Genomic DNA, 26660 nt, shown 5'->3' with positions numbered 1-26660 from the left:
TGTCCTCTCGCTCTTCTGGGCCCCTGTGTTCCTGACTTTCCAGTGGGGGGCTGGGCGAGGCATCTCTGAGGACCAGCTGATGTTAGAGGAAGGCTGGCCGGACCGTTGGGGCCCCAGGCTCTCGGGCTGGAACTTAGACATGCATGCCGTGGGAGTGAGAGGCTGTGTGGGGGCTGCCGCCTCAGGGGCGCAGCTCCTTTGGGAAGGTGAGGGGCCGCTACAGAAAGGGCCTCACCCCCGGGGCCTCCGGCTCTGGCTCTGTCTCCCCTCCTCTGTCCCATGGCATCGCCCCTACTCTTCTGTCATTCTCTCTGTCCTCCTCTGTCCCTCTGTCTCCTGGCCCAGAATCCCACTCGGGAGGAGAAGGATCATGCAGAGTGTTGCTCTGCCCCTCCGAGACCATGCCCCCAGCCTTGTAACCCAGGAGGACGGGATGGTACATCCAGATGGTGATTTCCCATTGGCCCCTGAGCCCAGGCCACATGTCCCCAGCTCCACGTGGCTGGGCCAGCACCCCCCAGAGCCCTGGCCTGCTGAGAGGGCCCTTGCCCTCCCTCCCTGCCTCCCTGGGGAGTGTGTGGTCCTGGCACCACCCACTGCAGAGACCTGGGAATTGGGTGCTGTCACCTCACCTCATCTATTTTTAAGCACAAGCACATGAAAGATTCACAGGCTGCTTTAGTTACAGGTGGCTGGATGGGCTCTGCGCCTTGTGGCACAGCCACCAAGAGATCCGAAAACACACAGGCCCGGGCCAGCTCTGCCTGAGGGCCCCGAGGCAGCCCAGCCCGGCACGCAGGCGCCGTCCCTCCCTGCGGGGCCTGACTCTCCTCACTGCCTCCCTTCCCCCTGTGCAGCCTCCACCCAGCCTCCTGGAGGTGCCCCCAGAGGGAGCAGAGCCTCACAGGGGCTCCTCCCCTGTGCCCCCAACCGGCTTTACAGTCAGCTGCCCCCGTCCACACCGCCCCTGATCCTGCGGGATGGCTGAGCAGTCCTCCTCTCCCCGGCTTTCTCCTGGGCAGGTGTGAAGGGAGAGGAATTCGGCTTCTCCTGATGAGAGAGGCAAAGTCGGGAGTGGCCCCGCTCCCTGCTGGCCTCCTGGGGGCAGGCACTCACCCATCGTAGCCGCACTGGGTGAGAGGAGCGTCCCCAGCTGACAGACGAGGAAACCGAGGCTCAGGTGCGATGGGTAACTTGGAGTTTGGAGCCAGACTGCTGGACTTCAAAGGCTGTGCCACGATGCCACGTGTCAGGGAGGGGTCACACAGCGCTGCTTTGTCTCGGCTTCCAGAAATGGAGAGCCTTGGCCCTTCCCTCCAGACATCCAGCCCAGCTGGAGAGACCACAGGCCCCGCTCTGGCCCTGGCGGAAGGAGGCCATGGGTAGACAGGCAGGTGGGCTGGTCAGCCTCTGGCTGCTCTGCCCGCCAGAGCCAGTGTGCCCCCTGTGCCACCAGCTCCCCAGCACCCAGCAGCCTTCCCCTGCCCTGGCTGTGGGCTCCCGTGGGCCTCAGGAGGTGGTGCCAGCTCAGCTGTGATTGTGTCACCTGTGCTGTCTGGCAGGAGGGCTCTCAGCTGTTGTCCCGCAGGGGATGGGACTGACTCAGCAACAAACCCACCCAGCACCGTCCCGGGGTATCACGGGGACCCAGGGCGCCCTGAGAGGCCAGACAGGATACTGGCACATCCCTGCCCAGCAGGTCAGCACCTCCTTTCTTCCATCACACCCTGGAGGGGCCCGCATAGAACCCACACCAGTCCCTGCTTAGTTGAGAATCACTAATTTTAGAGAAAATCTCTTTTCTCAGTATCTCCACCAACCTGGAAGATTCTCTGGGGTTTCACGTTCTGGAAACAAAAAGAGTTTTTGTTAGCTTTCCAAATAGGACATTACCGTAAAATAGTAAATATTTGTTTCCACACCCATGGAGTCTGATGCCCCCTCCACGGACCTCTCGCCAGCACCCAGCCCTCCTCTTCCTCCTCCTTCGTGTCGGAGGAAAAGTGCACATTTTCTTTCAACGCTTCCCCAAGAGGAGGATGGAACTGGGAAGGAGGTGAATAGGGTAACAGCCTCCCCATCTGTCTGAGGACACGACAGTGTCGTCTAGAACCACCATCCCTGGAGGACAGGAGGAGGACAGGGCAGCCTGCCCAGCGCAGAGCAACCTTCCCAGGGCAGCGGGTGTGGGATACAGTGACCGGGGTCAGCCTCCTCCCCTGTCACTTGCTGGCTGGGTGACTCTCACCCCTGGGAGCCCCAGTTCCCCATCTGTAAAATGGGGAGGCATTTGCTCTTGAGATGTGCCAGTCATTGTTCCCAGAGCTGGTCATACAGTGAACAGAACAGGCAAGTCCCAGTGGAGCAGCTGTTCCAGGTTGGGGGAGAGGACAGCAAACACACAAACCCTAAAACGTGTAAGTGTGAGGTGGGCAAAGGGGATGTGAGTGACGGGTGAGGCCCTTTGAAAAGGGAGGTGAGCCGCCAGCTAAAGTACCAGAAGGAAGCCTTGGGTAAAGCAGCCATTTCTGCCCAGCGGGCGTTGTGAGGACTGGATTCCCTTCACCCTCTCAGGGCCTCCGGCTGAAGATATTGCTGACCCCACTCTGAGAAGCCCGCCCAGTGACCCAGCCTGCACCCACCTCTCCCCCCGGCTCCCTGTAGCACCACTGGCTGTAGGGCACCCGCCAACATTCTCTTCCTGAGCCTTGTCGTCGTCCGCCCAGGGGGCCGTAAACCCTGCAGCAGGCCGGGCAGCACCAGCGCCTCCTCCCCGGGGGCTCTCAGGCCTCCTCTGGAGGGGCAGCAGCATCCTGTCCCAGGAGGGTAAAGAGCTAGTCTATTTAAACTGATATGAGACGACGGCCAGACAAATTTGGAACAAGACTGAATCAGGGAACTTTCTGATAAGTTTTATTGTAAAATGTCCACGGGTGTAACGCAAATGCAATGATGCTCCACTTTCCTGAAAAGGTAAGAACACCTGTGATAGCCACGGCAGGGAAACCACCTCCCTCAGGGCCAGAGGTCCCCGTCCCTCTCAGGGACGCAGCTGTTGTACTTGTCGGCAAAAACACAGCAGTGGGTGGCGTCAGTGAAGTATTTCAGTAACAGGTCAGCTCAGCGTATGAAAAAACGAAGAGGCCAGTAATGTCATTCTTAACGCCCTTGGGAGCTCCAGACACAGGCAGGCGTTTGTAAAGTTGTAGCAAGCGCAGGACTGCGCCCACCAGGTGGAGAGCTTGTGCAGAAAGGAAACTTGGTTTTACAACTTCATCTGCTCGGAGACTTGAGAGCCGCCCACAAGGGAGGTGATCTGGAACACCCGGGGCCCCTCCTCCTCCCCCAAGCCAAGTGCACTGGGGCCCTGACAGGCTGGCAGACCAGCTGAGCTGATGTGAACACAGTCGCCTGATATCTGCCGCTGGCCCCGCTCCAGGAGCACCCTTGGGGACACACTGGTCCTGGCACTGATGCGGGCGCCCCTAGCCCCGCCCAGAAACACGCCCCATTCCTACTGCCCCACCCCAGGAGTCCAGTGCGGCCACCGGGCCCCGCAGGGCGAGGTGGCTCCAGGGCCAGCCGGGTCTCCCGGCAATTGCCCGAGGGGACCCGAAGGGGCAGGCTGTTGGTCGCTGGGCCCCTTTGTGTGGCGACCGAGCTGTCACGGGCGGCCGCGTCCTCGGACCGCCTTTGGAGCTGTGGTCTGGGCTGAAGAGGTGGCGTCGGCGGGGGCCGGCCGGAGGAGGGGGGACATGGACCCAGAGCAGGCCCAGACTATGGGGGGCGGTGCCAGAGTCCAGGCGACCTGCCTGCGAGGACACGGGGGGCTGGCGGGGGGGCCCGGCGCCAGAGGCCAAGTGACCTGGCGGGGGGGAGGAGGAGTGTCACGGGGCGGGGCAGGGCGGGGCGGGTGACACGGGGCGGGGCCGGGCGGCCCCGAGCAGGGGCGGCGCCGGCGCGCGGGGACCGGCGGCCGCGGTGGGGGCGACGCGGGGCGGGGCGCGCCGCACCTAGCCGCTTCCTTGGCGCGCGCTCCTCGCTCCACCCCGGCCGCCCCGCCCCTCCGCCCTCGCAATAAGGGGCGCGGGCCGGGCGGGGAGGAGGGAGAGCCGTCGGCAGCCCGAGCCGAGGCGGGGACTCCAGGCCCGCGCCGTCGGGGCGCGTCCCGGCCATGGAGCTCTGGCCGTGGCTGAGCGCGGCGCTGCTGCTGCTGCTGCTGCTCGTGCAGCTGAACCGCGCGGCCAGGTTCTACGCCAAGATCGCCCTGTACTGCGTGCTCTGCTTCACGGCCTCCATCCTGGCCGCGGCCGTCTGCCTGCTGCGCCACGGCGGCCGGACGGTGGAGAACATGAGGCAAGGCGGCCGCCCGGGGGGAGCGCGCGGGGGGAGCGCCCGGGAGCGGGGCCGCGCGGCGTGGGGAGCGCCGGGCCGCCGCCCGCTTCCGCTTCCCTAACTTTCTTCTCCCCTTTCCTTCCTTCCTGCCTCCCCGGGCTCGGGCGGGCGGGCGCGCGAGGGGAGAGCAGAACTGAGAGCGCGGCCGGGGAGGCGGCCGGGGCGGGCAGGGATCTCCGGGAGCTGGCGTCACAATGTCCCCGCGCCCTTGCCAGGAGGCCCCGGCCCAGGGGCAGACCCTGAGGGATTTAAACACGTCTCGTCCCTGCGCCCAGCGGAGGGCGTGCCGGGTGGCGGGTGGCCGAGCGGCTTTCCGAGAGGAAGGGGACTGGACCAAGCTGGGACCGGCTCAGTCCTGCTTCACCCGCGGGGAAACCGAGGCCGGGAGGGCGGGGCTTGCCCCGGGTGGGCCCTGCCGGAGCACCGCGCCGCCTGGACTGGGCGCGCTGGGGCGTGTGGCGTCCGTCTCTTCTCTCCACCCGCCCCCCTCCCGCCCACTCGCCAGGTGATGGATGCACCTGTGTTCAGGCGCCGGGGCAGGTCCCTCCTTCCCTTTCCTTCCTCTTCGCAGGAAGGTGGGAAGACTCCATGCTGGGGAAGGTGGGGAGTTGGCCCCTGGGGGAAGGAACGGGGTGGTGGCTGGAATTTTCCTGTGGAGGCTTTCGGGCGTGGGGGAGCTTTGCTTTCTTAGGCCAGGGTGTGGGTTGGTAAGGGGAGGTCAGGCTAGAGTGAGCAGAAGAGTTGGGGGCCTCTCCCGGTCAGAGGCTGGGGGTCCCTGCCTGAGAGAGGGCTCCTTCTTGCCCTTTCTCCCAGCTTCAGATCCCCGGGGGCTGTCGCTCACATTTCTCTCTGCAGCTTTTGCAGTGGCCTCTGGGCTGCGGCCTGGTGTGGGGATGTCGTGGTCCCTGAGCCACCCCCCCGCCGTGTGGTTCCAGGGCAGTGGGGTGGGTGAGGGTGCCTGGCTTTCTGCCGTCTCTGTCCTTGCCCAGCCCGGCCGGCTGATGCTGCTGGGCCTGGCCCACGCTTCATGGCCCCTCCTGGCCGGGTCTTCAGGGGTTCGTGGCTTCCCGTGGTGTGCTCAATAGGTCTATGGTGCCCCCCCCAAATGGCCCAGGCCAGCCACCCAGGGAACAAAGGCCCAGGGGCAGCCAGGTGTTGGCCTTCCAGTGCTCTTCTTAATGGAGTGCCCTCTGGGGAGGGGAGGGCCTGTTTCCACAAACAGGGAATCCTCAGGGCCGGGCCCCAGGCTTCGCAGGGCAGAGATGCCCGAGGTTGTGTGCATCTCTCAAGGCTGTCTGGAGATTAAGGCCCTGGGATCCCCTGCAGGCAGAAGCCTCCACTCAGTATGTGCTGGGGGCCGGAGCAGAGTAGCGGGGTTGGGGGGAGTGGGTTAAGGGAGCAACAGGCCAGTGGGCTCCTTAGGGGGGTTGCTGTCCTCCCAGAGCCAGGCCCGGGGTATGGCATGTCTGGTTCTGAGGCAGCAGGAGCCCTGGGCCTGGCCATCCTGGGATGCAAGTGGGTTTTCAGCAGGAGTGACAGGAGATTCTGGAGGTGACCCTCTTCCTCCCCAGGTGGCCTCTTTACAAATTGCTTCCTTGTCTTTTAAAAGGCCCAACCTGTTCTTCAAGGGCTGCCGCCTGGACTTCAAAGCTGCTTCCCAGGGGACAACTCAGAAGGCCCCAGCCTCCTTTCTGACTAGGCGAGGTGGCTGGCCCTGGCAGGCCGGCCAAACTAAGTCTCACCCTGCCCACCCCTGCCTGCCAGCCCTGGTCCTCTGGCCCCTGCTGGCATGGGCTTGCTCCCCTCAGCCCAGAGCTGGGCTCAGCCCCCAGCCTCACCCCAGATTCTGGCCAGCAAGGGTGTCCTCCTCAGGACCCTGGAGGCCCTGAGGGTGCTCTGGTGGGAACATCCTGCCGCCCTCCCCTCCCCAGGGCAGCGTCCAGACTCAGGCTCCGAGAAGGGGCCGCTCTGGACAAAACAGCAGGAACTCTCTTCTCCTCAGGGAGAAGGCAGGCCTGGGGGCCCAGCCTCCTTCCCCTGTCCCACTAGATCCCGCAGGGGTGGGTCACAGAGATGAACGGGGTAGGGGCGGCAGAGTCTGGGGTGGGGCGCGTTGTGAACATGAGTTCCCTGAGGGATGTGGCTGTGGGGGGGCTCAGAAATGCAGAGAATGCGCAGGTGCTGCATCCCTCCAGGCCCTGGGTCAGGGGCAGGACCCGGCAGGACAGCGGCGGAGGTGTGGGCGGGGCTGCGCGGGCAGCCCTCTCGATTCAGGCTCCTCCTCCGCCGGGATGTGCCGGGGCTGACCAGTTTGTCCCTGCACGGCTGAGCACCCTGCCTGCCCGCTGCTTTCCTCCCCAGTCCCACCCCGACTTCCGGAAGGACTGTGCCCGCCGTCCTCAGTGCCATGGTCTCCACTTCCATCTCCCGTGCACCGACTGTGCACCGCAGATGCCTCAATCTTGGGAATAGGCATTATTATGTGTCCTGTTTTGCAGATGAAGAGTCTGAGGTTCAGAGAAGCAGCTTGAAACTAAGGCCTCCAAGGGGGGTGGGGGAGGAGGGTCCTAGAGGGGACCTGGTAGAACTGGGATGCAAACCCTCTAGAGGGACCGCAGAGCGCATGCTTCTCATTTTCCCTCTGTGTCCACCCAGCTAGGGGCAGCGCCATAGCCGCCTGGGGCAGGAGACCAGGCTTGGGGCAAGCCGTGAGCTCTGGGAGGGGCAGCCCTGCCATGCCCCTCCCCCACTGTCCCATCTTCCCCCTGAGCGGTGGCCCCTCCCCGTGGGGCTCTGGGCTGGCACCAAGGAGCCTTCCGCTGTTTAGACTCGAGTTCTGACTGTGCAGGGAACAGTGATGAGCACCGAAGAGCTGAGGCAGACTGTTCTAACCGGGCTGGGGGGCTGAGACCAGGGACCCTCCCAGGCTGGCAGTGCTGTGTGTACAGGGCTGGGGTAGAGTAGAAAGCCACGTTTCGTTGTCCCAGGAGGCAGATGCCCTTATTACCCCATTTGACAGAGAGGAAAGTGAAGCCCAGGGAAGCTGTGTGTGTTAGAATTGGGCTTGGGTGCAGGAAACCCTAATAACAGCGACTTAACCAGGAGAGTTTGCTTTTTCGTGCATCACAGGAGACCAGAGCTGGGTGGCCCAAGGCCACAGAAAGCTTCCTGCCCCTCTGTCCTGTGGCCCTGTCGTTCTCAGGGTCCACCATGCCACTATTGCAGCAGGACCTCTGGGGATTGAACTGCACGCTTCTGTGTCCATCCTAATGGCCAGGGCCTGGGGGGCATGGCTCTTAGCTGCGGGGGGGGCCAGGCAGTGAGGCGCTCAGTCTGTGCAGCCTGGGCCCACGCGAAACATCAGGGAGGGGAGAATGGGCATTGTTTTGGCCACAGAGGCCAGGGGACTTGAAGCTGGTCAGGGTTTGAACCCAGGACGGCCCAGTCTCTTAGTTAGAGCTGTCAGCCACTCATGATCCTGGGGGGATACGTGAATGAGGACACAGTGCATTTGGGGAGCCGGCAGCACCTGGGCACTGGCCCGGGGCCCTGGTCTCACAGGAACCCTTGTTTTGTTTGGGGTGGGCTGGCGAGGGGCAGGCTCTCCTCGGGGTGTATTTCTATAGGCCCAGAAACCAGAGCTCCTGCAAGCCCTAGAGCCTCTTGCTCTTTTTTTTTTGGTGAGGAAGATTGGCCCTGAGCTAACGTCTGTGCCCATCTTCATCTATTTTATGTGGGATGCCTGCCACGGCATGGCTTAATGAGTGGCGTGTATGTCCGTGCCCGGGATCTGAAACTGTGAACCCCAGGCCGCCACAGCAGAGCACGTGAACTTTAACCGCTACGCTGTCGGGCCAGCCCCCCTGGAGCTTCTTGCTCATTAATGAGAGCTGGGAGGGTGTCCCTCGCTGGCCCCACCTCCTTCCAGCCCCGGGTTCTCCCCACTCCTGCAGTGGCCTCCTAACACCTCTGGGCGTCGGCACGGGCTGGAACCACCGCCCCCGGCCCTGTTCCCTCCTGTGCTTCTGGTCAAATGACACCTGTTGGAAACTTGTTGACACTTGTTGGAAAATGCTCGCTGGGGCCTCGTGTCCCCTGAGCAGATCCGTGGCTCTGTGTGCTGTCTTCCCAGCTGGGCTGCCCCTAAATGAACCCTACCAAGCCTCTTGCTCTCCGGGACAGGTCCCGTGGGCTCTGGCTGAGGACTGGCACACCTCGGCCGAAACAGCTGTCCCCGTCTCCCACGAGCCACCTAGCCCGAGTCCAGGGGCTGAGGGCAAAAGTCAACAGGTGGCCCGGGCCTCGCCTCGAGCTGCCTCCCAGCTACCTGGAACAGGTGTGGCTGGGGGAGGGGTGGGCCGGTGGGGGGGCCTCCTGCTTTCATTTACTCTGGGTTCTTCTCTGCTGCTCGTGCCTTCGTCATCACAGGCGCTGTTCGTGGAGGGCTCGGGGTACCGCAGCTCTTATGGGGCGTCCCAGCCTCATCGCGCTTGATCCCTCTACCCCCTTTCCATTTCACAGGCAGAAACGGAAGTTTAGGGAGGTCAAGTGCCTTGCCCAAGGTCACAGCTGGTGAGAAGAGAGCCGGGATTCAAATCTGGGTCAGTCTGACCCAGAGTGTGGGAGGGGCCCAGATGTCCTCTGGCGGCTGCCCGCAGCCCAGCCTGGGCCCCCACGGGCCCCAGAAGAATCTATGACATTTATGGTGCTCACTTCTAGGCCAGTGGTCCCAGTCTGGGGTGAAGTGGAGGGCTCCTGAGAAAGATCCGGGAAGGGCCAGGACGTCCCCGCTGCTTGAGGAGGTGGCTGCCCCTGCAGGCACTCGGAGGGGCCTGCTCCGGGGCCGTCTGCCTTGCCGTGGAAAGCTGGCACCAGTCACCCACCTGGCAGCTGTCAGCAGTGCTTCCAGAATGCCGGGCCAGGCACCCAACCCATCCCCTGGCCACCTGGGCTTCAGGCGACCTTGGCTCGACCCAGCTGGCCTGCTGGGGAGGCAGGGTCATGGAGTTGGAGGCTGCAGCATGTGGGACAGTGGCCAGAGCTGTATGACCATGTCCCAGGGTGAGGACCGGTGACACCTGCCTCAAGCTCTGGGGCCCTGGCTCCTGTGGGGAAGGGGATGGGGCAGCCCCCCGACTCCTGTGGCTGATGGGAGGGGCATTAGGTGGGGTATAGGCTTGGGGCACAGGAGGGCTGGCACTCAGGACGAGGCCTGGGCTGGGAGAGGAGCTTCTGGCTGGCGGGAGAGGAGCTTCTGGCTGGCAGAAGAGGACAGAGCTGCTTCTAGCCCTGCTGGCGGTTGGGTGGGGGTTCTAGAGCCCCTGCGGGAGGGAAGGAGGCCTCAGAATGAGCTTCTGGAGTCTTGAATTCCATCCTGCAATTCTGAACCCCTGCAATCCCTGAGCCTTCACCCGACTTCCAGCATGCCCTCTGCCCGGCATTTTTCACACATTTTTCAAAAGCCAGGTCAGAGGTGGGCTCAGGCCCATCCTGGCTTCCCTGCTGTGTGACCTTGGGCAAGTCACTTGACTCTGCTGAGCCTCACTTCCTCTTCTGTAGGGCGGGTGTAATGACTGAGCAGATCTTGTGGGGTTATCGTCTGAACAGAACACGGTGGCTCGTGTCCTCCCTTGGTGCGTAGTCAGTGTTCAACAGACGTCAGGCGTGGGGTGGGGGTGGGGGCTTCCATCGTGCCTCTTCTGTTAGAAGTGCGCTCTGCTCTGCCCGGGGAAGGACTGGCCTAGTTTCTCTGCCTGGGCACCATGTACCTGGTGGCGCCCACTGGGCGCCCGGAAATGTCTGCTGGCTCCAGGAGCCTCTGCAAAGCTTGGTTTGCTTCCTTCCTCTTTGAGAAAACACTGTCAAAATGATAGTAGAGTCATGTGTCTGTTACTGATGAGAATCCGTTCTGAGAAATGTGTGGTCAGGCGATTTCGTGGTTGGGCGAATGTCACAGAGTGCACTTCCACAAACCTGGATGGTGCAGCCTGCTACACACCTAGGCTCTGTGGTGCTAATCTTTGGGGACCATTGCGATAAATGCAGCCCGGTGTTGACTGAAACGCTGTGCAGCCCATGACTGTAGATACTGTCAACCTGCAAAAACAGAAGCCAGTTTAAGAGGCAAAGCATTTATTTGGGATCAAGGAATTGCAATTTGTGGAGCACAGATTCAGGTAGGAACCCAAATTGTGTCCTGATTACAGGAGAGGGGCTCAGGACTTTTGTGGGAAAAAGGGAGGAGGATGAGGTGAGCTGTATTCAAGAAGAGTCATTGGTGCTCGATGAGTAAGGCTGGCTTTGTACTTCGTAGATTGGCCTGAGGTTCAGTCATCAGGCTAAAGGCTAGACTTGTGCTCCATTGACTGGTTGGCGATCCGGTCATCAGCTGAGTGCAGTTCCATCAGTCCTTACAGACAGTATTCTCGTCTTTGTGACTTCTTGGAACATTGGTGGTTTGGTTCAGTTTGGAAGATAAAGATAACAAGACGTGCAAGGCAATTCCCCTGAAATGGCTGCTCTGGCTCTATTCTAATATGGCTCCACTCACGTCATCGTCCACATTTTCCCCCTGTTGATCAAGATCTTTCTCTGAGAGCATCGCTGATCAAACTCGGGAAAGCATTGCTGATCGACTATTGGAAAGCATTGCTGATCGACTATTGGAAAGCATTGCTGATCGGCCATCAAAGCGTCATTGTCCCTCATCGCCAGGAAGGCTCATTCCTGGTATGTCATGTCCCACATAGGAGGGAAAGCGGTTTCCTTAGGAGCCTTTAGCCACATGACCAACCAGAGCCCCAGAGCAGAGGAAGTCTCTACCGTCATGTTCCTTTAAGGGTAAACATCTCCTGCAGTTCCTTGAAACTTCTTATGTGAAGTTTCACAAGCCTTACTAATCCTTGCAAAGCACTGAGTGATCATTATCTGAGTGGCGTTTTTATAACATGGAGCTGTGCAGAGGAGACAAAGTTTAACAGCAACGAGAATTCCTATAATAAACAAAATGCTAGGTGTAAACTGGAGAATAGACCTGAACCAGGAGGCAATGCCTGGGGGCGGCCAGCTAAAGAGACCAAAGAACTAGGATGTCAGGAGGCCCTGCGTTTAACCATTCGGCTTTTGCCCGAATTCTGTCTTGTTCTGTCTCTACGTTCCCAGAGGTGTTGACCCAAGTACAACAAGAGGTATTTACAACAGTTATAAATGTTACCTATTACATCCCTGGAGGTTTGATTGGTTAGGCAAGAAATTCTAGACACTTAGCACAATGAATTAGAGGAGGAATGGTGGAGAGATTGGTAATTAAATGTATTAAAGGATTATCTAGGTTCATGGACAGAATGGGGCTTCTGATGACAAACTCAATAGTTAGAAAGATTTCCCTCTTTTGTAATAGATTGGGAGATGCGGCTAAGAGTATTGTCTTTCCAAGAAAGAGAGGGAGAAAATAAGGCAAGAAACAACAGCATGTAAAAGGTCTAGTCATCTGGGGAGAGCTGTCTGCCTCAGATGTCAGCTGCTTCTCTTTCTAGTCAAATTGATTTGGAGATCTCCAGTGTTTGTACAGGACCAGATGTCAGGTGGAAACTTCTTTAGCTGTGAGACGTGTCTCCAAGGTTCAGTGCCTTCTAGTTCTGCAGGAGTGTCAAGGGTCAGGAGCGCTTGGTGAGGTCCTTTCCACTGGGGCTCAAGGGCTGTCTTCCTCTGATGACGCACCCAGTCACCAGGCTCTAGACTGTGACCAACAGGATCCTTTAAATTGGAATCTGGGAAAGCTTTTTTAACCTGTTGATGATGGACTTGAGTATAAGACAGTAGAGACTTACAATAGCTGGTGGTACTCACATAAGACTACAGGGGATCCACAGAAGGTTGTGTACCCACAGACACTGATCTGCCAGGACCATCCCAAGTAGGGTCAGTTCATGTTTTCCAAAGAGGGCACTGCGAACAGTCAGTGCAACCAAAAGCAATACCTTAAGCCGGGGGAGTCCAGTCTACAAATATATAACAAACCTCAAAGACAATTAACAGGACTAGAATCCAACATCTCCAAAGGTGCAATATAATTTTTCTCTCCACAATTACCCTCATTTTTTACCAAAGATAATCACTGTAAAACTAATTTGTTTATATTAAAAACTTGGCCTGATTATTTATATAAGTGAAAATAAGAATACTCACCGAAAGTTTCTGAATTCTGGAGGGATCAGGTAGGGAGAAAAAGTAAATGTTTCATCTTTGTTCACAAAGGTATATCTTAGCAAATTGTTGATAGCTTAAGAGGAAAGATTTCTTTAAATCCAGTTCAGTTTTATGATCTGAAAGTTCATCAGAAACCTGTATTCTGGAGTAAGTGTCAGAGTCCTTTCCATGAATCTCTCTGAAGATGAAACATTTTTGCAAAAGCATCAGAGTAAAACAAAAACTGTCTACAGATGACAAAAGACTTAAAGTGGCATGGTTAAAGATCCGATTACAGTGCAACTGACAAGGAAATTTGGTTATTTCTATAACACATTTTAAGATAATGAGTAGAATTATACTAGGATATATCATATTTTTAGGAATTTTATATAATTTTTAGAACATTGATATTAATAACATTTACCCATGCAATATAACCTAAGAAGGTTTATCATCACTTATTTGACAATGCTTCCCATGCAATTTAACATACCAAATAAACCTAATTAGTTTAGTATCTCTCTCTTTATAGGAAGAGAGAACAAATTCTTTGAGAAGTCCCAGGGGCTTGCTGAAAATTCTCAAAGTTACTTTCAAGTCAAAAGAAAGCCTTTATTTAGGATTTGAATTTTGGGTAAGTTTGTCAAACATCAAAAGGTTTTAAAACACTTGGTCAAATAGAATCATAGGTCACTGTGAAACAATGCTTAGTTATCCATTTATCCAAAATGATAACAGAAGATATTAAAGACAATTCTAGAGAGTAAAACAGTTAAAAAAAAAAAAAAAAGAAAAGAACCTAGCTCTCTTAATAGAGACCTCAGCTTTTTGAACACAGGAAATTATTTTGACAAAACATAAAATTTCTGCCTTTTAGATAGACTTAGTCAAAGGTGAAGAAGAAAATCTTTCATAATATCCTTATCAAGAGCAGACTAAAAGCCTGAGAAAACTATCCTTTTAAGAGAGAGAAAACCAAACTCCAATTTTTGTACCAGCTTACTTCTGATGTTAAAACTCATTTACTTTATTAAATTCATTTCAATCTTATCCAACTTGACCATGCACAAAACTCTCTTCTCAGGGTTCCTCTTCCACAAACCTTCTACAACTTTCTTTTTTACATTCAGAATTGGTCCCATGCCTTCCCTCCTTCCTAGTACTTTTGGACACTTTACTTTCTTAACAAAATAAACAAACAAAAATATCTCCATTTCTTATACCTTCTTTACTGAAAACACACATCTTACTTTCCTTGTATACAGAGATGTTTCCCTTATTCTTTACATTAGCACGCTGTGGATTGGCAGACTTATAAATACTGTCTAGAAACATGTGCTTTCTCATAGAAAAGTTCTCAGTGTGGCACAAAACATGTTTGTTAATAAACTCAAGTATTTTTCTAGTTTCTTTGTAATGAGAAGCCAAAGGTAGATAAATCTATGTTTAGTAATTAATGTCTAATATTTTATCTTATGTGGAAATGACCTAGATACTCAATAAATTTTATTTTCCATCATTTAACTTAATTTAGCAAAACTCTAAGATTTCAAGTTATCAAAAGGTTTTGAAGTTATTTTTAAGTATATATACCATAAGGCATAATTCTTATTAAAAAGTTGACCCCAAAACTTTTTTCTTTCTTACATCTGTTTAGTTTAGTTGTTCCCAATAATTATGTTTACATTGCCTCCAAAAACTTCATGAGATACTAGGCAAAGTCAGCAATCAATGTTTTTGCTGCCAAATTTTGTAACATGAATTTGTTTGGCTTTTGGTAAACCTACGTAGAACAAAGTTTTATGTTTAATGCTTAAAACTCTAAAAGCAACAAACTGAAATTAGCTTTAATACCAAATGTTTTCCTAGATCATAGCATCCTGAAATTCATTTGGGTTAATTTTTATTATATTTAGAAATAATTTATATAAGCCCTTACTTTAAACCAGTTAAACAGACCTCTTTTAGAAATTGTACCATCCGGAGCCCTCAAGGAGTCAAATTCATAGGGACAGGAAGTGGATGGTGGTGCCAGGGGCTGGGGGCGGGGATGGGGGTGAGTGTTTAATGGGGACAGAGTTTCCGTTTGGGAAGATGAAAGAGTCCTGTGGATGGATGGTGGTGATGATTGCACAATGTGAAAGTACTTACTGCTTAAGTGCACAGAAGTGGGCACTTAAAAATGGTTAAGATGATAAATTTTATGTTATGTGTATTTAACCGCAATTTAAAAAACCTTTGAGTCAAGGTTCTGGCCCTGAGTCCCTGCTCTGTTGAGAGCCAGCTCTGGGATCAGATGGCCCAGGGTGTGGGGAGAGCAGGTGCACAAATCTTCTGGGAGAGTGGGACAGTTCCGGGTCAGGGGCCCTTGGGTCAGTGGGGCAGCCCATTGCCACCCACCCTCTGGGGATGGGAAGGACCCCGGGGCCCTGCAGGGAGCCGCAGAGCAGTGAGCTCACACCTCGGGCTCCGTCACCCCGCAGGCTGACCCCTACAGGCACCTGTTCTGTCCCAGGGCAGAGTGTCTCCACAGAGCAGGGGCCCAGGCCACCCTTCCTCCCTGTGTTCTCCGCGCCCAGCCAGCGCCCACAGTCCCTATAGATGATTAGAGCGCAAAGCCACAGTGCCCATGGACACGCCTGGCCGTGCCCATCGTGTGCTGCTTGGACGAGGCCCCTCAAGGGCAGGGGTGTTCCAGGGCAGCCGCCTGCCGGGAGCAGGAGCTCGGAGGCCGTGGGCTTCCGGGTCAGGAGTCCCGGGCCCTCACACGTCCTGGTTCCCCTCCTTTCTCTCCGTGAGACCTTGGGCGAGTCATGACCCCTCTAGGCCCGTGTTTTCCTCTGGGACAAGGGGGCACTCGCACTGCTCTGTGGGATCGGGGCAAGGAGGGAAAGCAGCCTCGCCGCCATGGTGCCTGGCCATGCTGGTCTTGTCAGTAGTGGCTCCCATCACTCCAGAAGCAACCTTCACCTCCTTGCAAAGGTCTCCGCTTGGTCCCGACACTTTCTTCCTGGTGTGGCACTGCCTTGAGGAGATGGTCACTTCTGGCTGGGTCTCCTCCCCCGGCTGTGTGGGTGGGGGGCCTGGCCACCTCCACCTGGGCATAGAGACTTCTCTCTCCATGTCAGGTCCTTCAGTCGCTGACACAGCTGAGAACCAGACCCAGCCCGGCCCTGGGGGCTCTCAGCGTCCAGCCCCCTTCCAGCTGGGTCCCCCACTTGGCTGAGAGAGCAGGGGTGTGGGTGGGGGCTGGGTGACAAGGACAGGCCCCTGGAATGGGGATGTGGAAGGCGCCCTCCCCTTTGCCAGGCGTCCAGCCCCCAGAGGCTTTGCTCCTTCTGTCCTTATCTTCCCCGCCAGCTGCCTGCTGGGGTGGCAGGAGGCAGGGCAGCACTCGCTGGCCCCTTGAGGGACAGGACCTGAAGGCTCTCGGAGGGAAGGAGAGCTCAGGGTCACGTAGCCAGCCCCCGAGAGGTGAAGTGGGGGCCCCATCTGCTGCGGGGCCTCTCTGTTGTATCTGTCTCTGGGCCTGCACCAGGACGTCCCTCCCCAGGCCTCCAGGCCAGAGCCCAAGATGGGGCCGCGGGACCTCTGCTCACTGGCGCCGTCTCCCCTCTTAGCATCATCAGTTGGTGGGTCCGGTCCTTCAAGTACGTTTACGGCCTTCGCTTTGAGATAAACGGTCGCCAGAAGCTGGAAGTCGACCACCCCTGTGTCATCATTTCTAACCACCAGAGCATCCTGGACATGATGGGTAGGCTGGGGCCGAGAGGGTCTGGTGGGAGGGCTGGCCCTTCCCGGCCGCAAGCTTGGCCCAGGACACTGGCCTGATCCCTGGGGAGGGAACGTGCAGGATGCTTCAGCAAGGTAGAGGCTGGGCCCTGATGAGCACAGCCAGGGGGCCCTGTGCCCTCCTTCAGCCATGGGCCTTGAGCTGCGTGACGAGGGACAGGGCTGCGTGTGCCTGATGCCAGGCACAGGGCTCTGCTGCTCCCCGACAGCCGGGAGCCCTTTAGAGCACCCTTCATTACAGGTGGGAAACTGAGGCTTGGAGGCCAAGTGACTTGCCCAGGGAGCCAGGGGGAAGGCGTGACTTGGCCCAGGCCTCTTGATGATCAAGGCACCTCTTTGGGGAGGTGGCCACCCAGCTCTGAGCTGCTTGCTCTCTCTCACTCTCTCTCTCCCCGCCTGGTGTCCGGTTACCACCCGCAGGCCTCATGGAGATCCTCCCCCAGCGCTGCGTGCAGATCGCCAAGCGGGAGCTGCTCTTTATGGGGCCCGTGGGCCTGATCATGTACCTCGGGGGCGTCTTCTTCATCAACCGGCAGCGCTCCAGTACCGCCATGACGGTGATGGCCGACGTGGGCGAGCGCATGGTCAGGGAGAACGTGAGTGCCCGGGGCCTGGGCCTCCATCGAGGGTGAAACAGCAGGTGTCCGAGCAGCCACACAGCTTCCTCTCAGCATCGTTGGTGCTCGTCTGTGGACTGCACGCAGAATGCTCAGGCCTCAGCTGTTAGCGGTGGTCTCTGCTGAGAAGTGGGCCTCCCCGGGGCGGCCCCAGGACTGTCGGGTGCAGCCCTGCCCAGCTGCCTCCTCTCTCTCCTGCAGCTCAAAGTGTGGATCTACCCCGAGGGCACGCGGAATGACAATGGGGACCTGCTACCTTTCAAGAAAGGTGCCTTCTACCTGGCGATCCAGGCCCAGGTGCGCCAGGGCCTCCCCCTCCTGGGGCAGCAGGGGGTGGGTAAGCGGGTCCAGGTTGGCTTGAGGCTGAAGATGACCTCCCGGCCAGGCGGGGGCCGCTGGTGCTCAGGGCCCGCCTCCCACGGGGCAGGGTCCCTGGTCCCTGGCCTGCTCGGAGCGCAGTCCTTGGGCCCCTTCCTCACTTAGCATTAAGGCTGACACCTGGTGAGGTCCAGCGACCAGCTGGAATAAGGGCCCTCCACACTGCACCTGTGCCTGGAGCTCGAGCACCCCCACCATGTAGGCGGCCAGGGGAGGGGCCCGCCAGAGGGAGGCGGGGCTGGTACAGAAGACGGAGGCTGCACGCCCGCTGGCTGAGCCTCCCAGGAACGCTGTGCTCAGTGCCCGTTCAGTCCCCCAGCACCCCTGGCTGGGGTGGGAGTGAGCAGTGGGCTGGACCAGCAGGCCTGCGGCGGGGCAGGGTCCGGCCCGGCCTGGAGATGGGCCTGGGCAGAGCCGGCTGTGAGCTCCGCTGCTGGGCTTTGTACTTTCCTGGTCCTTGGCCTCCGGGGGTGCAGTTATCCTGGAGGTATCCCGGGGTCTGGGGGTGACGCCAGGAGAGGCAGGGGGTGCATCCATTCACGGGGCAGGGTCTCCTGGGGGGTGAAGGGCGCCCTGTCCCACCCCTGGTACTGTGCTGGGGCAGTTCGTGTAGGGGAAGCCATCGTCTGGGGCTGGGGGAGGGGGCTTTCATCCTGCCCGTGGGGCTTGGGTGGCAGCTGGGCCGGGGTCTGCTTTGCTCCAGTCCTGCACCTGTGACAGGTGGCCTCTAGCGCCCCCTGGTGCCTGGCCCTCAGCAAGGCCAGGTGCGCCCTCCTTCCAGAGGCTCCCAGCTGACCCCATGGGGGTGCGGGAGCTGAGGAGCCGAGTGGAGGAGCCCCGAGCTGGGGGCGGGAGCCTGGTTCTGATCCCAGCCTGCCCAAGCAAGGCTCTCCCACCCTCGGCCTACAGCCCCTCTAGCCAGGAGGTGGGGGGGCACCCCTGCCAAGTGCCTGGGCTGATGTCACTTCCCTTTGCCGGTGGCATGGGGGAGGGGTGGTGGGGGAGGAGAGAGGAGATACTGAGGTGCCTTTGGTGGGGCTGCGGCAGCAGCCGCCTCAGCCACGGTTTCCTGTCATCTCCCCTCCCGCTCCTCCCCGGCTCCCCGCCGGGGCCTGCTAGGCTGTAGCCCACCTGTGTTCTGAGCGCCCCCTAGTCCTCTCCTGGTGCCGGGGAGAGGCTCCCTGACCGCCTGGGTTAATGATTACCCTTAGGTGCTGTCTGTGACACTGGACTCACCATTGGACTTACCCTGGTGTCTTCCAGGGATACCAACAGGCCCTGCTCCCTCCCCTGGCTAGAGCGGCCCCCAGCCTCCCTGGGATGAGGGAGAGATGGGGAAGGGTGGGTGGGTGGCAAGAACTCAGTAACCTCCTCCAGCTAAACTGGACAGGACCCTGCCCCCTGGGTAACCAGAGGACCCAATGGGTGACACAGACGTGAATCAGATGGACATGTGCCAGCCCGGGAAGGCTTCCTGGAGGAGAGGATGCTTGAGTAAAGATGTGCAGGATGAGTTTCTGGAACTCTGGGCCCCCCAGGGCATGAAGGGTGTCCCAGGCCCAGGGGCCAGCGTGTGGAAGGGCCCTGAGGTGGGACAGTGTGGCCGTCCTGTAGTCACAGGGACTCCCGGGACCTCCTGGGTGCTGTGGGCAGCACCCATATGGAGGCAGGCAGGTGGCAAGGCAGGGCTCCCCTGCGAGCTTGTCCTTGGGGATCAGGTGGGCCAGGGCGGCCCCGGGCTGTCCTCAGGCTGCCGCGTCTCCCTGTGCACAGGTGCCCGTGATCCCGGTGGTGTACTCCAGCTTCTCCTCCTTCTACAACTGCAGGATGAAGCTCTTCACCTCAGGTAGCGCCCCCCCACCTGCGCACACACAGCCCTGGCTGGTCCTCGGTCACTGCGACACCGGGCCCCCCATAGAATAGTTCCTGTTTGCGGGTGGTTGCTGTAGGCCAGACCCCTGCCACTCAGTGACCATTTGAGGAATGAATGAGTGAATGAAGAGAGGAGGGAATGAATGAATGAATCTAGAGTTCCAGCCAGGGGCTGTGAGGTGGGTGGTAGTGGTCCCATTTCCCAGATGAGGAAACTGAGGCTCCCAGAGGATTGGGAGACTTGAGGTGGGCGCTTCCTGTCCTGAGAGTGGGCTTCTGAGCCAGTGCGTCCAGGCCTGAATCCCAGGGGCAGCAGCCTGCCAGATATCCCCACACCCACTAACCATGAAGCTGGGGGCCTCTGCCTTTCCCTCCAGACCCTGCACGTGGGCGTTTGGTGCCCAGGTGGGAAGGTGGGGTCCAAGGCTGAAGGATAGCAGGTGGGGGAGCCAAGATGTCTCCCCCACATCTGAGACCCCGCAGCTGCCTAAACCATCCTGCAGGAGGGAAGTGGAACGGTGGGTGGGGGCTGCCCAGAGGGGCACTTTCTGGGGGAGACGTTCTGTGCCTTAGGTGGTGCTTATAGGGGCGTACACAGTTGTTCAAACCCGCTGAGTGCGTACTTAGGAGCTGTGTGTGTAATTGTGTCGATTATTCTCAATTAAACACCAACCCCCTGAGACCCAGGTGTCCAGGGAGGAGCCCATCCCAGCCTGGGCCCTGGGAAGGCTCTGCAGGGAAGGCCTGTCAGTAGCCGAGGAGGCAGGGAGGGGCTTCAGGTGGCCCTGAGGAGAGGAGAGGCCCCAGCTTGGGGACCTGGGCAGCAGGCATAGTGGGCCCCCAGCCACCCAGGCTGCTGACGCCACCCCACCCCCACAGGAACGGTCAAGGTGGAGGTGCTGGATGCTGTCCCCACCAGTGGCCTCACCGTCGCTGATGTACCCAAGCTCATGGACACCTGCCACCAGGCCATGAGGACCACCCTCTTCCACATATCCAAGATGCCCCAGGAGAATGGGGCCACTGCGGGGCCTGGTGCCCAGCCGGCCCAGTAGCCAAGGCCTGGAGTGGGACAGGACCTGGGGTGGGGTGGGCAGGGGCAGGACCTGGCTAGAGAATGGACAGAGGGGCCCCCTCCTCTGCCCCACCCGGCTGCCAAATATCACTGTGTCTCGTTCCCAAGGCTCCCCCGGCTTTCATTCAGGCCCCGGAAGCGGGGGACCTCTTCCTGTCACTGGCCTCAGATGCAAAGGAGAGTCGGCCAGAACCTCCCCCGGCTCTGAGAACGTGGCCTCGCCCACCTGAGCCTCCAGGATCCAGGTGTAGGAGCGGGCCTGGGGCCCCAGATGGGCTGACCCGGCTGAGCTGCACGGCCCCGGGACAGTGACCAGAGCTGAGGCCCTCCACGCTCCTGCCTGGGCCTTCGGGGTGCTGAGTGGGCTCTGGGGGCGAGCCACGGCCTGCATCAGGCTCTCAGGGAGAGGCGGGGCTCAGGGGGGCCGGGATGCCACGTCTTGTGCAACCTGGGCCTCAGGGAGCCGGAAAGCAGAGTCTGCTGCTCCCGCCGGCCTTGGGGAGCAAGTCTGCTGAATCGGTACCACTCGGTGATTGTTTTTTATAAACTAACTCTTGGAAGCGCCTGGTGAGTTGTGGTCACTCAGACGGTGGGCAGGGCTGCCTCAGGCTTCCGTCCTGGGACACAGGGCGATGAGGGCGGCACAGCCTGGGCAGCATGTGGAGGTCTTCAAGACTGCCTTTGCCTCCTCCTACACGGGGGCACAGTGTGGAAGTCCCCCCCCCCATCCTTTCCAGGGCTTGGCCCAGAGTCATCCTGGAACACTTTTTTCACTGGACGGGGATGTCCACCTAATTGGAGGTGGCAGCCGTGCCCGGGGTCTGGCAGGCACTGGGGAAGGAAGCAGAAGATTTGCTCCTTGGCCACTGGCTGGGGGTGGGGCCCCTTGTCACCAGGAGGAAGCTGTCTCTGAGGCCAGCTCCTGCCTCCTTTGGAGAGGGGAGACAAGACCCTACCTAGAAGGGCCCAGTGTGACTGGAGCCCCCCTCCCTGCCCCACGGCTGCCCTCCTCTCCCTCCCACTAGTCAGCACGTGGCAGTGGGCCTGGGGGAGGCTCCTGTGAGCTTCAGAATGCCCCCCACAATCCATCCATGGACACAGCAGCTCCTCAAGTCTCATTTTATTCTGACAGAAACCAGAGGTGGGTCCCCACACACACACTGCTCAGTGAGCGACCCCAGGCCCCGGGCTCTGGGCAGGAGCCCTGGTACCTTCCCTCAGCCATGGGCCCACCAGGCCCTGAAGCCAGCGGGGTGCAGAGGTCTGGCTGGGCCGTGCTCACAGGCCAGGGTGCTGGCCGGGCAGGGGCTGGATTCACACAGAGGAGGACCCCCCTGCACCCTGCCCTGTGGGTCTCTTGGTTACGGAGTGGTGGGGTGCCCCCTCCTGCCCTGCCCAGCACAGTGGGGAAGGCGGGGTGAGAAGACAGAATCCACGGACTCTGGGGGCCTGGGCCTGGCCTGTCACAGCTCCTTCTTGCAGGAACCTGTGGGTGAATGGGGGCTGAGGTCAGAGGTCACTGCTCCCCACCACCTTCCAGCCCAGCCAGATCTGCCCCCTCAGCCTGCGGCTGCCCCACCCACCCTCTGGCCTTTGGGCACTGCTGGCCCAGCCCCGGGCATCCCAGGTGACCGGGAAGCTCTGCGGTGGGGAGGTGGGCGTGGGGTCCCTGCACTCACACGACCCCAGCTGCTCCTCCAGGAAGGAGATCTGCTCGCTCAGGGAGTCGATGCGGTCCAGCTTCTGGAAGGAGTGGGCCAGGAGGCTGCCGGGGTCCGGGAGCCCGTGCTCCAGGGCCCGCGAGGCCAGGCTGTGCAGAGGGGCCAGCACCAGCTGCAGCTTCTGCGGGGCAAGCAGAGGACCCCCGTGGGAGGCTGCAGTGGCCTGGGCCAGCCCCTCACCCTCGGGTCCACAAGGCTTTACGGAAAACCGCCCTGGCCTGGCCGGCTACGGCTCTGCCGACCCCCAGACCCTGCTCTAGCCGCGCGGCCCTGGACGTCCACCAGAGGGAGCTGCCGTGCTGGGAGAGCCAGAGATGGGTGGCACAGATGGATGTCACCCAGGCCAGCCTGGCCGATGGTCCCCAAGGCCTGGGGTCCCGGGTCAGAGGAGCTGGGAGGGGTGGACTGGAGCTTCTGAAGCGTCACCAGGCCAGTGGCCCCGTGGAAAGGCCGCAGGGGCACTCTGTCCTCGCAAGGACAAAGGTCAGGGGTGGGCTGGACGTGGCTTCAGGCTCTCCATGCGGCCTGAGGGGGTGGGGGCGAGCCCAGCCCCTCCTGTCCCAGGGGTCTCAGTCATCGTTCCGCTGCCCCTGCCTGGCATGGAGCCCAGGCCCAAGGGCCCCCTCAGTGTCAAGGAAGCCTCTTGCCCGGGGTACCCCCACGCACCCCACAACCACCCAAGGTTGAGCCACGCCACAGGAGACAACAGGGGGCTAAGGGCCTCCACAGTCGGGCAGGGCTGGCCTGAGGCCCCCGGGGCCCCAGCCTGAGGCCTCACCTGCTCCAGCACATTCACCCTTGACCGGAGCCTCTGCACTTCCTCCGCCACCTCGCGGTCCACTCCTGGGGAGATCCACGTGCCATGTCAGGGACACCTGGCTCCTCACCCCACAACCAGGCCGGCCTCTTCTCCCAACAGGAACGCCTCCCCACCTCTGCTCCAGGTGTGGGGCACAGCCCCGGAGACTGGGGTTCAAACCCTGGCTGTCGTGGCCTCGACTGTCATGGCGAGGCCCTCCCCCGTTCTGTGCCTGGCTGTCCACCAGGGCCGGCTGGGAGGTCCGGGAGGTGGCATCTCAGCACACCTTGGGACATGGCTCTGGGTGGACACCCCCCGCCCCTGGGTACCGGGGTTCCCGCCGTGCTGAGGGTGGTCCGAGCCGAGGTCCGAGCCGCTCTTGGTGCTGGGCTGCCGACGGCGCATTATTACTCACGGTACGAGTTTGAAGTGTCACAGCGCGTACCAAAAGTAATAATGGCCCGTCGCCAGCGGAGATGCGGTGTCTCAGGCTGCTGGGGCGGGGACCCAGATAGGACCCCAGTGGGGGGGTTCTTCCACTCTCTTGGCTGAGATGAGGTGCCCCCAGCAATCCCCCCACAGAGCCCGCGAGAAACCACCACGTATCCTTCGTCTGGGAAGAGCCCGCTTCGGCCCGGGTTCGGGAGCTGGCCCACAGCCCAGGGCTGGTTCCCTCTGGTGCCCCCGCCATGCCCAGCACAGAGCCATGGGGTGAGGCCCACCACCCCTGGGCCCTCCTGGCCCATCCCCTACAGCACAGCAGCCATGGGGTGGGCGACCCGGGAATTTACCTGTTGTGGCGATCGGGTGGGGGACCCTGGGGGTCCCTCTCTTGGGCAGGCAGATCACCCCGTCCGCAGATGGGCTGTGCCCCTCCCAGCACTGGCACCAGTAACTCCCCGCCGTGTTGACACAGTGCTGGGGACAGCCGCCCCCTCCAGCACTGCACTCATCCACGTCTGTGGGAAGAGGGGTGTCAGGCAGGGGCAGCGCCCACACCAAGCCCCTTCAAGACCCATCCGTTAGAGGGCCACGCAGGACGTGCAGGGAGGTGCCCAGAGGACCCTCCCCCTCTGGGAGGGGGACCCAGCCTCACCTGTCTGGCAGGTGTCGCCCCGCCATCCTGCAGGGCAGTGGCAGCGGCCTGGCTGGACACAGCTCCCTCCGTTCTGACATGGAGGCTGGCATACTGCTGTGGGTGGGGGAGGCCTGTCACCAACTCAGGAGGGTCCCCAGGGCCCTGCAGGGGTGGCAGCCAGGAAAGGGTGCCATGCAGCCAGGAGACACTCCGCTCAGGTTTTGCAAGAAGAGCTGAAGGTGCTCTGCCGGGGTCTGGAGAGCGGGGTGGACTCTTGCCTAACCGGGCGACTGTTTTAACTATCGCTAGTGCTGTGGGCCCCCGGGCAGCCCTGCGGCCCTCACCTGCTCCACAGGCTCCGGGGAGCCCGCTGGTCCTCTTCCAGCCGGGGCAGCAGGCGTAGCGAGGCCTGGCGGGGGCTGGCCCAGGGCTGCGGCGGTAGGCGGTCCTGTAGATGGTCCTGTCGGGGGTGGGGGGGCGTGGCAGCTCAGAAGGGCCTGACCTCTCCGGGGGGGCCTCAGTAGGTGCCACCTGGCCCAGGCCAGGCTTTCTCCAGACACCCGAGTGAGGCGCCCCCTGCCTCCCTGTCCACCCACCTTCCAGGCTGGCTTGGTCTCCATGTCCTCCAGAAGCCACATGGAGCCATTTCCCCCAGAGTGGACAAGATCACCCAGGGGTGCCACCAGAGGTCCTCTCCCCCAGGGAGAGCACCTCGGGGTCACTGCACAAGCCATCTCCCCCCACCCCGCGCTGCGGTGTCAAGCAGGACCCCGAGGCTTGGTGGGGAGCTTCCCCGGCTGTGTCCCCAGACGTGCCACCCTGGTCAAGCCTCCCAGCCTAGGGGCAAGGGATCTAGGTCCCGAGGGGAAGGGGCTCGCCACATCCCGCAGCGGGTCATCAGCAGAAGCAGGCTGGTCTCCCCATTCTTCACCCTGCCGTTCCCTCCTGGGGTGCTGGGCCCTGGATGCTGGGGGTGCCCTCCTGGACCAGCGCTGCTCAGACCACCGTTTGGGAGCCGCCGGACCCTCTGAAACCTGGACTCCTGGGCTCTCCCCCGAGCAGGCAGCTGGGGGCTTTACCAGCCCCTCCCCGCCTGCCCATGCGGCACCCGCCCCAGTGGCTGGGGGAAGAGTGGCTCAGCTGCCAAGCACAGGGAACAATGGCTCGCCCCATGGTGGCCCTGGGCCCCACCCTCACTGCCCCTGGCCCCTACCTTCTCAGCAGGGGGTGGGGCGTGTCCCACCAGGGACAGCTTCAAAAACCTTAGAGAAAATAAAATCTTTTGAAGCCACATCCCCACAGCTGAGAACCGGAGACACAGGCCCCTCACGCTGGCACAGTTAGGACGACAGGACATCCTGGGGGCGGGGGGAGGGAGAGTCTGCACCTGTGACCATCAGGGGCTGTCATGGGGAGAGGGGTGCCCACTGGAGCCCCGAGGGCAGGACCAGGACAACTGAGGCAGGTTTCGGGGAGGCAGGCCTCACACCAAGTGGATTAGAACTCGTAGCCAGTAATGCCGGGGGTGGGGGTGAGTGCCCCGAAAGTGGAGGGGAGCAGATGCACTGGATGCCCTGGGAGGAAGCGGGGCAGGGACTGATGGTTGAGGTGACTACATAACATCCAGAGACCAGGACTGGCCAAGTTAAAACAGGATCAGTCTCTGCCACCCCCTGGACACGGCTGCAAGGAGTCCTCTTACCCACCGGGCCTCCGTTTCTCCGAAGGCCCGAGCCCCAGGGTGCATGTGCAGCAGACAGAGCCCTGCGGTGGTGGGGGCTCACCGGTAGGTGCTGCAGGCTCGGTGTCCATCGCAGGTGGTGAGGAAGGGCTGGTACACGCGCTGCACGAAGGACTCGGACACGGGGCCCCTGGGAACCCTGATGGCACACACCCTGCGGCTGTGGAGGTGTGGGTGGCCAGTGAGTCAGCAGGGGCTCCCAGAGCCAGGACCCTTCCAGCCCGGAACCCAAGGGAGCCGAGAGCCTGGGAGGGGGGCTTCCCAGTGTCACTGTGGGAAGGACCCTCAGCAGGAGCCGCAGCTCCCCCAAGTACTGAGGGCCGCCCTGGGGAGGGACTGAGGGCTCCTGGCCGCCCACTCCCTCTGCCAGGCTCACCCAGGCCGGTAGACATGCTCGGTGCCGCCCACTGCCAGCACCAGGAACCACACCAGAAGCAGCTCCAGGGAGCCCCACATGGCCCGTGTCTCTGGGTGGGACGGCCGCCTCCTCAGGGTGCCCTGGAGCACAAGGCACGACCCTGTAAGTCCCTCTGCAGATCCCTGCTCAAGCCCATACGCCAATGGAGATTGTCCCTTTGACAGTGACACCTGCCCAGCTCAGCCGCTTTGCAGGAGAGCCCCCACGGTGGACGCCAGCTCTCCCCTCCCCCAGCCCGCCTCCACATGTAAGGCCGGCCCCTCGCCAGCCACAAACAGCCCGCGCAGGGACCACAGAAGGACAAGATGTCCGGGCGGAGAACGGAAGCTGGTGCCCTTGCTTGGGGCGAGAGGCATCTACACCCTCTTGGGCTTGGTCTGGGCGAACCCTGCAGGCATCTGCAGCTCCGGGAAAGCTCACTTGAGAAGGTGGGGGCCCAGGGCGAGCATCTGGACCAATTCTCCCTCTGCTGGCTGGGTGCAGTGGCCTCCCTGTCACAGCAGGGCAAGGGCACACTTGCACCCCCAAGTCACACCACAAATGGGGTGTCAGTGGGCAGAACTGGAGCCCAGCCCAGCCGGCTT

The 26660-nt window shown here is 60.1% G+C and overlaps 2 protein-coding genes across 5 annotated transcripts; one reads left to right on the top strand and one right to left on the bottom strand.

The window, feature by feature from the left end:
- Positions 1-4109: 4109 nt before the first annotated feature.
- On the top strand, positions 4110-20883 carry AGPAT2 (1-acylglycerol-3-phosphate O-acyltransferase 2). The gene is made up of 6 exons (XM_004423642.3): positions 4110-4356; positions 16206-16339; positions 16798-16973; positions 17196-17291; positions 19146-19218; positions 20124-20883. The coding sequence occupies exons 1-6, from the start codon at positions 4175-4177 to the stop codon at positions 20297-20299; spliced, it is 837 nt and encodes a 278-aa protein (XP_004423699.1). The 5' UTR covers positions 4110-4174; the 3' UTR covers positions 20300-20883.
- Positions 20884-21654: 771 nt separating this feature from the next.
- EGFL7 (EGF like domain multiple 7) lies at positions 21655-26294 on the bottom strand. 4 transcript variants are annotated; one of them, XM_087418810.1, is made up of 8 exons: positions 26035-26294; positions 25620-25818; positions 24262-24377; positions 23936-24028; positions 23631-23798; positions 22819-22883; positions 21999-22161; positions 21655-21805 (listed from the first exon to the last, which is right to left on the bottom strand). In XM_087418810.1, exons 1-8 carry the CDS (start codon positions 26048-26050, stop codon positions 21783-21785), a joined length of 843 nt encoding a protein of 280 aa, XP_087274936.1. In that variant the 5' UTR covers positions 26051-26294; the 3' UTR covers positions 21655-21782. The 4 variants fall into 4 exon arrangements, with proteins under 4 accessions (XP_087274936.1, XP_087274935.1, XP_087274937.1 ...); XM_087418809.1 differs by having other exon boundaries at positions 23936-24031; positions 26035-26290; XM_087418811.1 differs by having other exon boundaries at positions 25702-25818; positions 26035-26284.
- Positions 26295-26660: the final 366 nt, after the last annotated feature.

The sequence above is a fragment of the Ceratotherium simum genome, chromosome 29 (assembly GCF_057802395.1).
Source record: "Ceratotherium simum simum isolate JZ-2026a chromosome 29, ASM5780239v1, whole genome shotgun sequence".
Taxonomy (NCBI): domain Eukaryota; kingdom Metazoa; phylum Chordata; class Mammalia; order Perissodactyla; family Rhinocerotidae; genus Ceratotherium; species Ceratotherium simum.
This window is presented reverse-complemented; position numbering and strand designations above follow the sequence as displayed.

Excerpts from the sequence above, each read along its gene's own strand:
- AGPAT2 (XM_004423642.3), top strand. The coding sequence starts at position 4,175 with ATGGAGCTCTGGCCGTGGCTGAGCGCGGCGCTGCTGCTGCTGCTGCTG. Across the intron at positions 16,340-16,797 it reads GAGCATCCTGGACATGATGG|GCCTCATGGAGATCCTCCCC; the intron begins GTAGGCTGGGGC and ends TACCACCCGCAG. Across the intron at positions 16,974-17,195 it reads AGCGCATGGTCAGGGAGAAC|CTCAAAGTGTGGATCTACCC; the intron begins GTGAGTGCCCGG and ends TCTCTCCTGCAG.
- EGFL7 (XM_087418809.1), bottom strand. Across the intron at positions 22,162-22,818 it reads GGGTGAATGTGCTGGAGCAG|AAGCTGCAGCTGGTGCTGGC; the intron begins GTGAGGCCTCAG and ends CTTGCCCCGCAG. Across the intron at positions 21,806-21,998 it reads GGAGGAGCAGCTGGGGTCGT|GTTCCTGCAAGAAGGAGCTG; the intron begins GTGAGTGCAGGG and ends ATTCACCCACAG.